This window comes from Agrilus planipennis, unplaced genomic scaffold (genome assembly GCF_000699045.2).
Source record: "Agrilus planipennis isolate EAB-ADULT unplaced genomic scaffold, Apla_2.0 scaffold294, whole genome shotgun sequence".
NCBI lineage: Eukaryota > Metazoa > Arthropoda > Insecta > Coleoptera > Buprestidae > Agrilus > Agrilus planipennis.
Genome location: NW_020439100.1, coordinates 84,209 through 100,620, shown reverse-complemented (window position 1 = coordinate 100,620; position 16,412 = coordinate 84,209). Strand labels below are relative to the sequence as shown.

The following is a 16,412-nucleotide window of genomic DNA, read 5'->3' as shown; positions in this document are numbered from 1 at the left end:
TACTTTATTTTCTGACTGGAGAGCTTTTTTGAAAAAAACCTCAATCAAAGTACAATACGTTGGAGTTTTTGTCTAATAAAGTGGTTTTTCACTTGAAACAATTGAAATATTGACAGGGAAATCTTTTTAATTGTATTACATTTTTCCAGTTTTTAACACAAAAGTTAGACAACTTGCCAATCACCAGTGCTGTTAAGAATATAGTTGCCTATAAAAAAGTAAAGAAGTTATTTAATTCTTTATAAAAGTATAAAGCAATGGCGTCTCTGTAAAAATTGTTCGGGCAGCAAAATTATACGTCTTTTTATTATAACCTAGTAGGTGTTTCGGTTGCTTTAATTTTATCAGTGGTTCAGTTTTTATTACGCAATTTTAGTAATAAGTAATAATTTTATCATAGATAATTGTACGTATTTTCTTAGTGTATGTAGTAAATTTAAAATTTAATAACGCATGCTTTTTCCTTTCAGGTGAGTACCTTTTTTCATTCAAAATATTAGAAGAGTTGGGTAAGTTTGCTTTATTAAGTTGTGATAGTTCATATATCTACGAATTTGGTAATATAATAAATAACAACAATGCTATTTGCAATTATTTAGGTACGTCTAATTATCGATAATAAATGCCTACCTAACAATAGTGTTGTCAGTTTGCAAGTATGTTTATTTACTCTTAATAATTATGGCATTTGTTTGCTAAAAACGGGAAAAAGCAATGTTGTCGTATACAGGATGGCCCAAAAAGTACGCAGTTTGCTCATTGTATCTAAACCATACTTTTAATCGAAAAATTTCTTACAAAATTTGTTCCCTGCTTTTTTATAGGATATCTTATAGATAGCATCCAAATTTGCTCACCATACAGTGTTCAAAAATAGAAAAAATAAGTTTCGTTTAAATGATATCACAATTAAATATGGGTTCTTTTTTATGGTTCCGTACGTCCGAATGAAAAACGGAACCCCTATAGGATCACTTGTGCGTCTGTCTCTCCATCTATTTTGCTCCGAATCTACTGAATAGATTAAGTTGAAATTTAGTACACATATGAATTTCTTTGACCCAAACATGGACGCATAACGTAAATAAATTAATTTTGAACGTGGGGGCCAATAGGAAATTAAAGAAAAAAGGGTTTTGTAAACTGTGACATATCAAATGAAAGGGCTTGTTGTGATGGTCTCATATATATTTTTTCTTTAATTTTAAAATAAATAGTTTTAAAGTTATATAAGAAAATAGATGAAAATCTCAGAAACTACTGAACTTAAAATTTAGAAAAAAGTACAGAAAATTCTTTAGTTATAGATTACAAGAAAACTAATAAGAAGTCTGTAGTCTGAATATAACGTGGTAAATCTTTCAACAAAGCAATATTGTGCATACAAATTTACATTTCAGTTTAAATGTATGGGAGAACATTTTTTTTTCGACTACAATCTTAAGTTGGTTCTCGGGTTAGGGTTTCGAATGTTCGAATGAAAAAGGGAACCTTTATAGGGTCACACATGTATCGATCCGTGTTTTTGGATTTTTATCCGGACTAGAAATAACTCATTATCGTTACTTTTGGATTAACCCTCGTAAATAGATCAAAAACGAATCTTGCCTTTACCGGGACAAATTAAAAAGTATTAAGAGAAGAAACGCTTTGTGGGAGTATTTCCGTCCTCGTAAAACTTTGGAGCATTGTAAAGTTAAAGATAGTAACTGATTTCGTCTATTGCAGATGTCGAATAATAATGAAGATATGCGGCATCTGGAGAAACATAAATTTAAATAAATAATTGTCATATTCATCGGCATTTGCTCATTTTGCGCGGAACAGATCGGGATCTACTTAATAATTTCTGCATTCGTCCGAATTCAAATAAAGAATTTTCATCGATACCGAAACTATGTTACGATGAAGGATAAGTAGGTCCAAAACGTCTTTCGACATCACATTCTTTCTCCCTTTTCAATCGCATGCATTAAAGTCAACTTTCTTGTTCACACAAATTCATTCTATTCATTCTTCAGTACAGTATATGGGTTGCAATACAGTCTAACTAAGCTCGACTGATGTCTGCGTTGCAGGAAGTTTTTTTTAATAAATAGTTTCCTTAAAAAGGTTGCGTATTAGAAGAGTAAAAAATATCAAGATGGGAGGAGAAACATTCCCTCTCCATCGTACTGATGTAGTAAGATACTCTCAAATTACACTTTCAACGAAATTATGCAAGTCGATATAACTGAATAAGATTTTGGCAGACGTTATAAAAACCACCGATTCTTGTGCTTTAAAGCGAATGATTAATAAGGGATTTAAAGGTGTGACAAATTAAAAATGATTATAATGAGTGCTGCTGCATGTCTGCATCATCATCATCATCATCATAAGGTCCTAAGTCCTCAGACGCACCTCCACTCCTTCCTGTCCTGAGCTAATCTTCGAATTCCCTAAAACTAGAAAAAAAAGGAAAAAAAACTTTTGGGTGTTTCCCACCAGCCAGTAATGCTGGTGGGCGGACAGTCCCTCCGGACTACGCCGGAAGGTAGGACAGAACGCCCTCTTCAGCCTGCTTTCAGGAATCGTGGAAATGGGTGGGTGGTGGTTCGGGTGAGAAAGTTGAGACGGACGAAATGAAGACAGAAGAGAATGAAAGATTATCTGTGGAATATTGCTGCCCCAGCATTTGACCAAGTGATCCAAGGAAACCATAGAAAACTTGGACCAAGGCAGACGGACCCGGAATCGAACCGGCGTCCTCCCGAATGCTAAGCAATGGATTAAACCTCTAGGCCATGCCGCTCGGTAAATACCTACTAGAGCATCCCACATCCTTAACTGTTTCTGAACGACATTCTAATCTAGGCCTCCTCAATTACTGTTTCTGCTACTAATATGTCTCTAACTAACCCTTCATGCCTGAGATTTTGTCTATTTCGAATTGACTTCCATAGTTTCAAGGTAAAATAAAATGAAACAATTACAGGTAGACGAATGCTAAAACTAAATCTGCAACTGAAACGTATAGCATATCCGAAGAAACGGGATCGTCATCATGTTAAGTTATAATTAATTAGGAAATTTGATCCTAATATCGTCACTGCCATATCGTTTGACAAAGTATTTCCAGGAAGATAGAATCATTACGTTAAACGTTATCAAAATGGGTATTCTCTATTCTCGTAATTAGTAACAGACGTGAGTTTGACGTGTCTTCGTTAAACTGCGCAAAACGCGTTCTCTGGACTGTAACGCTTTCAGCTTTGAGGCGTGCAAACTGCTGTGGTATCGAATCCAATGATACTTTCAAATTAATAGAATTATTGGAAAAAAGCTGTATTATGGGGCGACCAAATAGCTTCGATTGTAGTTTGATCATCAATCAGTCAGTATCTATGCAGATGTGAAACATCATAACTGAAAGGAAATAGTTGATGGAATGAAGCCCGATATGGAGAATGTTAAACAAAAAATGATAAATAGATAAATGATTCGATAAGTTGATGGCTTTATAATGAGATCGACTTTTAAAGATTGTGGTTATTCAGTAAGGCTGAATTCTCTTCAAACAAAGAGGACGATTTTTAATTTGAATGATCCATGAACTAAAGAAATCAATAGTGAAATAGTACTAGATTTCACTTTCCTACAATTCACTAAAGAAATAGCTTAATCCCTTGAAGAACAGCGCAAATACCTAGCGGCAAACTGCATGTCATTCCTTCCTAATGTTCTTTGCTTCTATCTTTTGCGCCGTTCTCTTGAAATCTCATATCTTTCTCAAAGAAAAAAACAAAAATATGAAAGCGGCATTCCGATACGATACGACAAATCGCGTGCTATCGCACTGTGTTAAAGTGGCCTTAATTTGTACCTGATGAAACTACGGGATAGTAGTGCTATATTTTATTCCATTTTTTCTTTGCTTTTAACTTTTAATCTTTTATACGTAGTAAAATTACAGATGTTTATGTTTTGTATTTGATTTTGCTTCGACTCTGCCGCTACATCGTTTTACTTTTATTCAAATTCCAATTTCAGATTTTTTTTATCTCATATTTAGTAGGAGAACACAAGAATAAGAAGAGCAATAATTAATAAACAATTGCTTTAATCATTTTTTATTATTACCTATACATTGCTTTTACAATTTTTGTAACAGCGATGAGTTTGAAATTTATTACTTAACTAGAAAGTCGTTTTGCTTCATTGTACTGTTTAATGAAAAATATATATATATATAAATAATACTTGTCCTTAAAACTTACTTTTATCTATACAACATTCAGAATCTTTATTGCACACCGACCTCACTTATCGTCTATTAAATATGTATCACAGATTATAACGAAGTGATTGTTCACTTGTTCTTCCAGTCTTCTTTGATCATATCTGCGCCCTTCTCGGCTATCATGAATGTTGGTGCATTCGTATGGGCGGCAGGAATAACAGGTATAATGGACGCGTCTATTACCCTAAGTCCTTTGACCCCATAAACCCTTAGTCTGGGATCAACCACGGCACTCTTGTCGTTCTTCGGTCCCATTTTACATGTTCCGCTTTGATGATAAATGGTGAACGTGAAATGACGTGCCATACATTCCCAGTAAGCATCTGTACCGAAGCCCATTTTTTCGCATTTGGGGATGGGTTTGGCGTGCACACGGGTACCCATGGCTTGCAAGGCGGGCTGTTTAGTGACATTCAAAATCAGCTTTACTCCTTCGACAATCGTGTCCATGTCTTCCCTTTCGGCAAAGTAGTTAGGAAATATTAAAGGTTTTGACAAGTAGTTTTTGTCCTTGAGAATTATTCTTCCTTTACTTTTCGGACGCAGAAGCATGGGGAAGACCATGAACGATTCGCTTCCGACTATGGGTTTATATACTTCGTTATAAATGTTTTCGTCTATCCCGAAATCTCTTCTCAGAAGGGGGTCTGACACTAAGGATCCTGCTTGGTACAGCAACTCAATATCGGGATATCCGTCTGGATTAGTAGGATCTTTGGTGTCATGGAAACTTAAGACTTCGCAACCTCCAGGCAAAGAAAGAGGACCGTCATGGTAGTAGAAGTATTTCATCAGGGTATCTCGCTCTATTAGTTTGTTGGTTGTGATGGAATAGGGTTTGTCAATCATAAACGTTAGTCCTCCTACTGCTATATGATCCATGAGATTATAACCAACTTTGAGGTTCTTGAGAACGGGGATGCCCAATTGCTTTAAATGCCTTTTTGGTCCGATACCTGACAGCATTAATAATTGAGGACTGTTTATTGCGCCGGCTGATAGAATAACTTCTTTGCGAGCCCTAACAATTTGTTTTACGCCGTTTCGTACAAACTCAACCCCATACGCACGCATGGATTTTGGATCTATAAGAACTTTAGTTACCATTGCTATTTTTTTCACATGGAAATTTCGTCGGTTTTTAATGGGGTGTAGATAGGCTCTGCTGGCACTGGCTCTTGTTCCATTTTTCATGGACACTTGAAGATATGATGTTCCAATCTGGGTAGCTCCATTGTAGTCCACAAATTTAGCACCGTTTTGGATTTCCGCTTGTAATACAGCTTCAGCAATTTTGGTCCGGTATGGTGCAAAACCAACTGTAAGGTAGCCGCCGCTGGAATGGTATTTTGTGTCGTTAAACTCTGGGATGGTAAAATCTTCGACTTTTTTAAAATAGGGTAAAACATCTTTGAACGACCAGCCCGTGTTTCCCAAGTTCGCCCAGTTGTCGTAGTCTCGGTAATTACCACGAGTGTAAATCATGTAATTGAGAACACTCGAACCCCCGATTACCTTGCCTCGAGGCCAGTTGCATTGATGGTTCTCCATGCCCATGCAGTAGTTACCACTTGGCGCCGTTTTGTACTTCCAGTTGGAGTCGGTGAATTGAAGATAGTTGGCCAGAAGAGGCAAATCCATAATGTAGTTTTCTGATCGACCTGTAAAAATGATATTCACGAAACTGGGTAAAATGCATTACAGAATTGGTGAAAAACAAAAATAATTCATATGTTGTTCTGTTTGTTCTTTTAATTTTTATTGATTTACCTGCTTCAATCAGCAAGACTTTCCAATCTGGATTTTCGCTTAAACGGTTTGCTACCACACATCCAGCAGTTCCCGATCCAACAACTATAAAATCATATTCGGGCAGTATATTTCGAACATCCGGAGGTTCTGCGGTATCTTGTTCCTCTCCTTCCAAAATGTAATTTAGCAACGATCCAAAAAGAGATTGTGCATACAAGGGCGTGAAGAAAAAGAATATTACAATTCTTTGGAGAGCTCTCATCTCTGGTATTGGCGCTGAAACAAAAATTAATTGTTAAGGACTAATTGGCCTCGCTATTTCTCAAATAATTTTTAGTTACGTAATACTAAAAAAATTATGCGTATGAGTGTAAGACGTAGATGGATAGAAAAGGTGGAAAATAAGGAGGCATTAGAGAGAATAGGAGATGAGAGGGTGCAATAGTATTTAATAAAAAGTATTGTCAAACATGGAGGGCTAGTTAGATACATATTAGAAGCAGAAACAGAAGTTAAGAGCGGTAAAGGCAGACTTAGATCAGATTAACATTGGTAAATACAATAGTTGAAGATGTGAGCTACTCTAGTTTTCGAAAAATGTGAAGATTTTGCCAAGAGAGATATCAGTTTTGTCCTTAGGTGATGAGGAATAATACTAACTACAACAAACGATAAGCATAGTCAGATTTTATAAAAGAAATTAATAATTGTTGCTTTCATTTAACGATAGAACGTACAAACAGCTGTCCTCTTGGAAGCATTTCTGGAAGTAGGTACTTTTGTACAGAGGAATTAGTGCTACTATAAAGATTCTTGCTCGCCAATGCATGTCGTTTCACTAGAACAGGAGTCTCGTGTAATTTAAGGTGGGATCAGGATGTTTTTTTTTTTAATGAAGGTCCAAAAAAAACATTCCTTCCTCCAACAAATAATAAGGGTGACATTCAAAGCTCAANCTGAAAGAGGGTAGCAGCTCTTTCAGTACTCAAGGTGGCAGAGATCACAAGGTCGGTATGGCACTCTGATGTATAATATTGCGATGTGGAAGGCAACAAGAAACCACCACATTAAGATCCCTAGTAAACCGTATGTTAAAATTTAAATGATGACGTCCTCTGGGGTAAAGCACTCCGGATGTAAACTAGTCCTCCATTCGGATGTCCGGGCGGGGACTACCTCGGGGGGATGCGGAGCGTGGAATGTTAGGACAATGAGGCAAGTAGGAAAATTAGAAAATTTATAGTTAAGGATGTGGGTTGTTCTAGTTTTAGGGAAATGCGAAGATTAGTTCAGGATAGGAAAGAGTAGAGCTGCGTGTCCAACCAGTCTTAGGACTGACGATAATTAATAATTTTTGGCGGCTCCTTTTTTTTACCTTCCGCGGTCTGGACTTGGACCGTGGTCAGCCAGTTACCTACCGTTGCACTACGGATTCCAATTTAATATTCGAAATTTTTATCTGTTTTTTTATCTATTTTTACTGTTATCGTTTTCTAAGTCAAAATAAAACGCGTGGACCGGCGTGCCTATTATTTTAACTGATAAATTATGCGAATTTTGACAGGCTTTAACTTTTGAACCTATTGTTACACAGGCCTGCAGCAAAATATACGTCGGAAATTTATCGAAAAGAGTGATCACAAAATTAGGCAGTTCTCAAATTTTGTTTGAAACTAAGGTTAAATGATTATTATTAATGATGAGAGTATACTGAAAACAAAATTTCAAGATGAGCACATGTTTGATTTGTGAGATGTCACAAATTGAAGTTGTGAAATGCGTGATGCGATATAGGATCACATAAAAAATATACAGTTTCAAAAAACAGAAATATTGATAATGTAAAAGCTGAATTTGTATTCATTGATTATTTCTAAAGAATCAAAACTATCCACAGAAATTCCGGTAATTGGCAAAAATCTTAAATTCTTTAAGTTTGATAAATTAAAAATAACATAAATCTGGTACGACTTACTTTACAAAAACAGTTAACTAGAAGGTAAAAAACTACCCCTTACCTTGATTAAAAATATGAACCGAGGAAAAACAGTTGAATGCAACTTAAATGGCATTCTGATAACAGTGTATTTGGATCTGCTCGTATCTCAGAAACAAAACATGCTCATGATGAAATTTTGTGTTTAAAATGTCCTCCACATCAATAAATAATTATTTCGTATTTAGTTTAAAACAAAATTTGGGTGATTTTTGCAATCGCTCCTTCTAAAGGACTTTCGGTCCCATCTAAAGGACTCAAAAGCATAAAAAACGTAATTTCTAAAGCATCTACTCAGTCTAGCCGTTTTCGTCCTGCTGGAAGGACGATATACGTTCTGTTTAGTAATGTTAAGCTTCAGTATGGTGAACTACCTTATGTGTATGAATTTGATGAGCATATTAATAATGGCGAATTTAATTACAACAAAATCTTACCCTGTATTGATTAATTTAATCATTATCATCCGCGATATCTTCCATAATAATAAATAACTGTATTTCATTACTAATTTTATTAAAGAGAAAACTGAACTTTATTTTTTCGCAAAGGTTTTCAATGATTCATCTTCTCTAATACCTAAATCCGACTGCAAAACACCTCCTTGATTAGTTCTTATTATTAGTAGTATTAATGGTGGGTGGATAATCATTTGATAGTTTTGGTTGTTTCATACTTGCTAATAGGCATACCTATTGTTCTACAGTCGTAGACAAATGTTTATTTTGATTAAAAAAACGCCCACGGTTAGCATCTACATTAAGAAATTTTATAGAGCTTGATTTTTTCTATTACTAATTGACAACAACATTCCGTCTCGTATACGGTAATGATGAAGATCAAGACAATTTTATTCTCTTTATTAAATCAATAAGTTGGTTGAACCAAAAAAAAAGATTTTTACTTCTACTTGTCTCAGAAAAAGATAGTGGGGAAAAATTATTGCTACCCCATTAAAAATTATTGGATAAATGAACTTTATTATTAATAAACAAGAAAAATACAACAAAAATACGACACGCTACTGAAGTGAAACTTTTTCAAACACATAGGGGTTAAGGAATTGGTTTAATGGTATTATTTGTACACCATGCTTCGCACGGGTGCAATGCTGATGGTAAATATACTATAGAGTGTCTTTATATACAACAATCACAGCTTTTTTGTCATTAGACAATACAAACCGGCCGGTACCGCCGCAACCGCTATGTCCTTGCATTTTAAGTCTGTAATATCTTCGAAAATATTCATTTAAATTACATGCTGTAAAGGACCATATTGATCTATATTAAATGCACAATGTATTTAAAAGTACTTAACTGGATAAGGATTAATGCTGTATTGCTTAAAATCGCTTCGTAAATAAGCCATTATTTCTCGTAAAAAGTAAAGGATAAAAAATGGTTATTGTGGGTTATCCCTAAGTGATAGACATATACATTCGCGGAGTTTTTTTGAAGACCTTTTTAAGGTGTACAATACTGTAGTATATTATTTTAATCTGTCTCGTGGGGTTCAGCCAGCGTTTGCAATGTCAGCGCAAAAAATGTGTTTATTTACAACATCACACTACAAACTTCTAAAATTATCAGTGTTTCTCTACTATATTATGCATGTATTATACATATAAACCTTCCTCTTGAATTACTCTATCTATTAAAAAAAAACCGCATCAAAATCCGTTGCGTAGTTTTTATGATTTAAGCATACATAGGGACAGACAGCGGGAAAGCGACTTTGTTTTATACTATNTACTCTATCTATTAAAAAAAAACCGCATTAAAATCCGTTGGGTAGTTTTAAAAATCTAAGCATACGTAGGGACAGACAGCGGAGGAAATGCGTTGCATGATTTCGTTACATAGCAACTCGCATGAAACGAACTTACCCTACCGTGCGTAAAGAAGTTTCACTTCAAAAAAATACGAAATTGAATGAGAAACATATTTCTAAATATTTGGCATCGCGTGAATTTCACTTCAAAAAACAATAGCTTCTGCGGTTTGTGTTTTTCTTTCGTTTAACATTAATTGAATAGAAGAATATTTAATGTGTATGCGGATTTTAAAACACATACAAAGCGTGCATTGCTTTTAATATTAATGATTCCTATATTTTTCGTTCGGATTCATACCTACAACTGATTACTGATAGTCTGCGTTGGTATTCTGACGATAGTCGAAATTGTCTACGTGATCTGTGTTTATTGCATATTATTGCATAGCTATTAAGCATTTAAATGACCCGTAAAGTTAATTTTAAGAAAAGTGAATGCCCGTTTTGGGTCAATGAAAGGCTTTTAGTCCTTTTCCTAAACAGAATTTTTCGCATTCACTTATACGTTACGTCTGAACTTAAATCAAAAAAAAAATCGCCAATATGTTGATTGCTTTGATAAACAATTTATGTAGGTATCTGATTTAGTAATCTGCTACAGTTAATAGTTTGTCGATAATATCGGTTTATATTTGTTTCGCAAGAATTATCAGTAAATTACTGGATATTGTTATTAGTTTCTATAAAATTGTTTCTTCTAAATTTAATTGACGTATACAGTGGTAATTTCTTCTTAATTCAAATGAGGAAGTCGTTTCACCATAACCTAACTTATTAGTCCAGTAAAATTAGGTTTTTATGTCCTTAGATTTGCAGATGATAAAGCAGTATTAGCATCTATCAAGGAGGAGTTAGAGATATTTTTAAATAAAACAGAAGCGGTATTGACAAAACAGTATTGTATGAAAATAAATAAAAGTAAAACTAAAATACTGGTATGCAAGGGAAGAAAAAGTAGGGACGGTGGGCGCGGCGGAAAAGAAAAGGTTAGAACAGTTCTAAATGTGGTGTTACAGGCGAATGATGAGGGTACCGTGGATAGAAAAGGTTAGAAATGAGGAGGTGTTAGAAAGAACAGGAGAACAGAGGATTCTATGGAAGTCAATCAAAACTGGCGAGACAAATTGCTAAGACACCTTTTCAGGTATGAAGGTCTAGTCAAAGACATATTAGAGGCAGAAACAGGAGTTAATAGGAGTAGAGGTAGATCTATATTAGATTGTGAAGTATGTGGGATGTTCTAGTTTTAAGGAAATTCGAAGATTAGCTCAGGATAGGAAGGAGTGGAGGTGCGTGTCCAAGCAGTCTTAGGACTGACGACCTTATGATGATAATGATGTCATCGTCTTTTTTTAATGAGTTTATTTTGGTGTTAAAAAAATATGAAAAATGAAACACGAAATCGCCATCGCATAAATTTTTTTTTAAAATTAAAGTTCATAGTAAAGACAACGGAATTCTCCAAAAAGATGATCTTTTAATTTTTTTACGTATAACGAATAGTTACTATACGTTAAAAAAAACTGGTGATTGCTAATTGTTTAGAGCAGAAGTCCGTTTTACATTTAAAATGACTGGACTATATCTGTCAATGTGGTATATCACTTCACACAAACCAATTATCGGTAATCCTCTGTCAACAGTGGGTTTTGCTTTTCATAAAGGCAGTTGTAGGAAAATGCAGTTAAATATCTTTTTATAAAAAAAAATATTAATTAAAGGTTATCTAAAGTTTTATACATGTATATATCTCCAGAAGAAAAACAGGTTCTATGCCCGTTGACCTTCGTCAATGCAGTTCATGCATACCATAATAATTAATTATTGTTAATGAATCAAACACATTTAAAATTAAAAAGCAGTTCATTATCTGACACTTCATCAAAAAGTTCTGGAAAATTTTGTAGAAAAATTCAACTGAAACAGTTTTAGAACTGCTTACTACTTTTTGAAGTTGTGGGACAAGAAGTTAGTTTCTAAAAATGGTAATTAAGAAACGATTAGTATTACAGTGTTTTAGTTAGCAGAGGTAATAAAGAAATATTTGTCGTCACTCTGAATTGTATGTTTTATCAATAAGTACCTGTTACTATTTTAATTGCGAGAATGTTCTGGAATAAGCTTAACAATGAGCATTAGTTTTTATGTCCTCCTTATTAAGAGGAGGTATTTAGCATAAGCATAAATATTCTATTTGAAACCGCATGTTTCCAGCACATTTTTAATGTTTTATAGAAGCAATTATTTGTTGGTTAATTGAGAGCAATAATTTTTATTGCCACGGTGATTATAATACATATAATTATGACCAAATAGATGCGTTAAACAGGTTAAACGGCTACATCAATTACAATAAAAAAAAAATAATTTGCATGAATGAAACGTAGAAAAAAAAAGACACTCGCGATAATGAAAGATGTTCTTAACTGCATGATTATTCAATATATGCACGTCCTAGTACAGTAATTAATTCTGAATAATATCATACTACGATATGAACAGTGTGTCGTCCGTATGCATCAGACCTTATTGGGATTCGGGAAGGAGCTTAAAAACATGGCGCCGATTAGGGAAAATTTATCGTAGTTCCTATAGTGTACCGTGCAATTTCCAAGTTTTTAAATTGCGATAAAATGATAAGTATTGACACAATATGTGATTGGGCTGACACAAAGCCTCGGAAAGGAAATTTCGTTGAAGGTGAGCGTGTTTTTAATGCCAATCACATTATAAAATTCGGAAATAACAAATCCGGAAGCTAGCCTTCAAATTCCGTCAAGTTTACTGCCTACTTTTTACAAACTTCGGATTTAAAAAGTGATTCACGTTATATAATTGGTGAGGTGATTCTGGGTGATTTAAGCAATATCATATCAATGACTTGCACGTGCAAAGCCGATTTAAGAGAACGTTGCAAACACATTATTGCAACTTTGTTGTATTGCAGCAGGTAGGTTCTTAACCTCAAAATACTTATATCGTATCATTAGAATTGTGTTAAATCAATTACACAGGAATAAATAATTTCTCACTTTATAATTTTAGTATGATTCTAGTTTTAAATATTAAGGTTATGGCTGATGGTAAATACTTGCTGAAATATAATCATGTGCATTAAAATGACGTGAACAAATTTTTATTCCGGAATTCACTTCTTTGATACCTACTGCTTTCATCCAAGCTTCTATTAGTTTACTTTTTTCTCTAATTTTCCGAATATATTTTTTACATATATAAAACGGTTAGTTTTTATTGGAAAGTAGTTAATGTAGGTGAAGAGTGAAGATCTATGTCTGAAGTGCTATTGCAGCTTTTCACTGAACATATTAACTTTTTATTTGATTTAACTTTAGAAGAAAACTTCGTCGACTCCATCATCAAAAAAATTGTTACTTTTTTAACGTGTTTATTATTATTTTAATAAACAATTTTACAATTTGCGTGAACAGTTCCTATGTAAATTTTTCCCTCATTCGAGTTATAAATTTTGCCACCAGATGGTGTATGCCGATTTGACGGATCCCAATAGTTTGGTGTAACGTACGACGACATCGGTGCGAAATCGCAAGGACACCGTGAGTATTCGTGTGAACTGAGCCTAACGTTGTGTCCTAAGTAAATGTAAGAAAACATTTTTGTCGTATTGAGCCTAATTTAAATCCTTTTTTTCGAGGTTCATGGTCATGCACGTAAGTGTAAATGCATTGTTTGAAAGTAGGAAGGGCAGTGAGTGTATGTCTTGTTTACAATAATTGTAAGCTTGACCTTTAACAGGAGACCATCTTGAAAGTATAACCCGAATTGAAGTTGTACCTACCGTGTATTTAAACTGTTAAGTGTGATGTAAAGGAAGGTTAATAATACAACCAAATATCTCCCATTTATTACAAGTAGGCGCAAAATACTTTCTCGAACCTTAAAACGACTGTTAAGAAATACTTTTTTGGATAAATTGTCATTGTATCATTAAGTAAAGTGCTTAATCGAAAAAAAAATGGGTACTTCATTCCCACCAGCTAGTATTGCTGGTGGGTGGGCAGAATGTGCTGGAGGATAGGGCGGAAGACCCTGTTTAGCCTCCTTCTACTAGGTGGTTGATTAATTTTCCATTAATTAATTCACATTTAAGGGTTTCTCGTCAGTGTTTCATATTGAACTTTGTATCTATATGACCTTAGGTAACCTTTGGGAGATATTAGCTCAAGTATTATTGCAAATAATTACGCAGACTAAAAATAAAGGAAATAAAAATAATAAAACACATTGTACATATTTTGTTTTGATTAATTACAAGTAAATTAGTGAATGTTTCTTTTAGTGCTTAAAGTTTAACTACAATTAAATTAAAGAAGTCGAGTAGACATATTCATAGGAATCAATTCTTATAGTTTTCTTGAATTGCAGTTTCAAATATGCTTGACTAATTGTTATTTTATTGCTAATTCATTGTAACCGATAGTTATTAGTGTTTAATAATTAAAAAAAAGACATTAAATTGGAAGTGTGTATTTTTAGATATTCCTAATTCAAATACAATTAACAGTATTTTCGAAATTTAAGTAATTTGGTATTCTCTTGCGTTAATGTTTATTTTATTATACTTAGCAGTGTTACATTTAGTAATGTAGTATGGTTTTTGCAATTTGAAACGTTTTTTAATTAGGTTTTCAAATTATTTTATTCGAAACATTAAAAAATGGTTAAAAAACTTTGTATATAAATTTAATTGAAGTGAAGATGTCTTTTTAATTATTGTGTAAATGATTATTTCAATTATTACAAAACAGTATTCTCATTATAAATGACCATAGCAATCTTGATAGGTGAGGTCAGTTTCATTTTGACATGACAGATGATCACGTCTCGAATGGACGCTATCCGCCATGTTTATATGAAATTAAAATGCGACTGGACTGGAGACATACAAAAAATCGATAAGTGAACTTGTTCGTAAAGGAAAAGTATTACTTGAAGATACCTGTAATGTTGTAACTCACACAGGCTGTTACAGTAATGGGCAATGTAATTTTGAATTTTATGTTTTTGCGTTTTATTGTTAATAATAATCAAGAACTAATTTTTGTTTTTGATTTCTTCACATTTGTTGGCATATTTTTCTTAAACCGGAACTGCTGCAGGAATTAATATGTGATAAAACAAATTAAAAAGCCAATAAAAATAATTTGCTTTTAATCGTTTTATTATGTCATTCCGGGTAACAAATATAAAGTGTGAATTTAATTAATAGTAGAAAAGACTGCTGTTAAAGTTCAATTTTTCTCAAATGAGACATTTTAAAATTTCCGAACGAATGTGCTACAGAATTCATTAGGATTATAATATTTATTGGTCGTATCGGCTGAAATGATTCGAACTTTTCTAGCAAATTGTCAACAACCTCATTAATGTGAATAATATCGAAAGTAATACAGTCACGGTCAACGAATTGACCAACAAAATTTCCGTATTTTTAAATAATTCCATGCTTATAACCTAGTCCAAGTACAAATCTGTAGTTGGCGTAAACGCGCTGTAGCTTCCGATCTCATAGATAAGGGCGCGTCGTTTTCTTAAGGTATCTAAATAATTTATTTTAATAATTTAAAAAGAAAATGGAAAAAATAAATAACCGGTAATTCTCAACGTTTTCGGGTCATCCTAGTATAGTCGAAAAGAAAAAAAAAAAACAAACTTGCACGACGAGGTTTCCATTGTGTGATTTATTTGAAATACTTGCATTTAAAATGCAAATAAAAAATAAAAAATACCTATTTTTGTCTTGCATTTAAATACTTTTTTGAGAAAAGCATTTTGTATTTTATTTAAAATACTTTTCCAAATGTATTTTCTATTTGGAAATTGCAAAACACATTTTTGCCGTTAAAAGTTATGTTAAAGTTGCTCACATTCGCTTTTGAACGTATTAGAAGCTTAAAAGGGGGACAAAGGGACATTCCTTGAATGCCTTCTAGTTCTTTAACTGAAGAGAGCTCAAAAAATTCTAAACTCCTTGGAAATGGATAATCTAAAATATTAAAGTGATATTGTTTTCCGTGTTCAATGTCATGGTCCATGGAGTTTTGAAGTTCCATATTAATATAAACAATATCGCAATCATATACATACACCAGCTGTGTAAAACAGAAATTCAAAATAGTGTGGTGTGCTAATGCGTATTATCCAAAATTCATAGAAAACTATTCGAAAAACTTCACTTATTAGATGAACCCAAAGCTAAAGGAACTATGGATTCCGTTTCTTTTTCTTATTACAATGTGTAGGTGATCAGAAACGGAATGGGGTTGTAAATACTTTAATATAAAATTATTGATGTTGATTTTACATCAATGAAGTTATTTGTAATCCTATTTTGGCTCCAATATTTAAAAAATGAGTAAATGCCTGCAACGTTTTCTTAAAAAATATTTTATACTTAAGGATGTTTGGGAGGTACAATCGGAGACAAGAGTACATAAAATTAGAAATTCGTGATTAATTAGGTTTTGCAGCATATCATGAGGTAAATAAATACTATCTATACTAAAA

At 33.4% G+C, this 16,412-nt stretch overlaps 1 protein-coding gene across 1 annotated transcript in view; it reads right to left on the bottom strand.

Annotated features, from left to right (window-relative positions):
* Positions 1-4,318: 4,318 nt before the first annotated feature.
* The window catches only part of LOC108740770 (glucose dehydrogenase [FAD, quinone]), a 30,009-nt gene continuing 17,915 nt past the window's right edge, over positions 4,319-16,412 (bottom strand). The window contains exons 2-3 of the mRNA XM_018475228.1: positions 6,053-6,310; positions 4,319-5,943 (exon numbers count right to left, since the gene is read on the bottom strand). Coding sequence (XP_018330730.1) covers positions 4,352-5,943; positions 6,053-6,296 — 1,836 coding nt within the window. The 5' untranslated portion in view covers positions 6,297-6,310 and the 3' untranslated portion in view covers positions 4,319-4,351. The remainder of the gene's footprint in view (positions 5,944-6,052; positions 6,311-16,412) is intronic.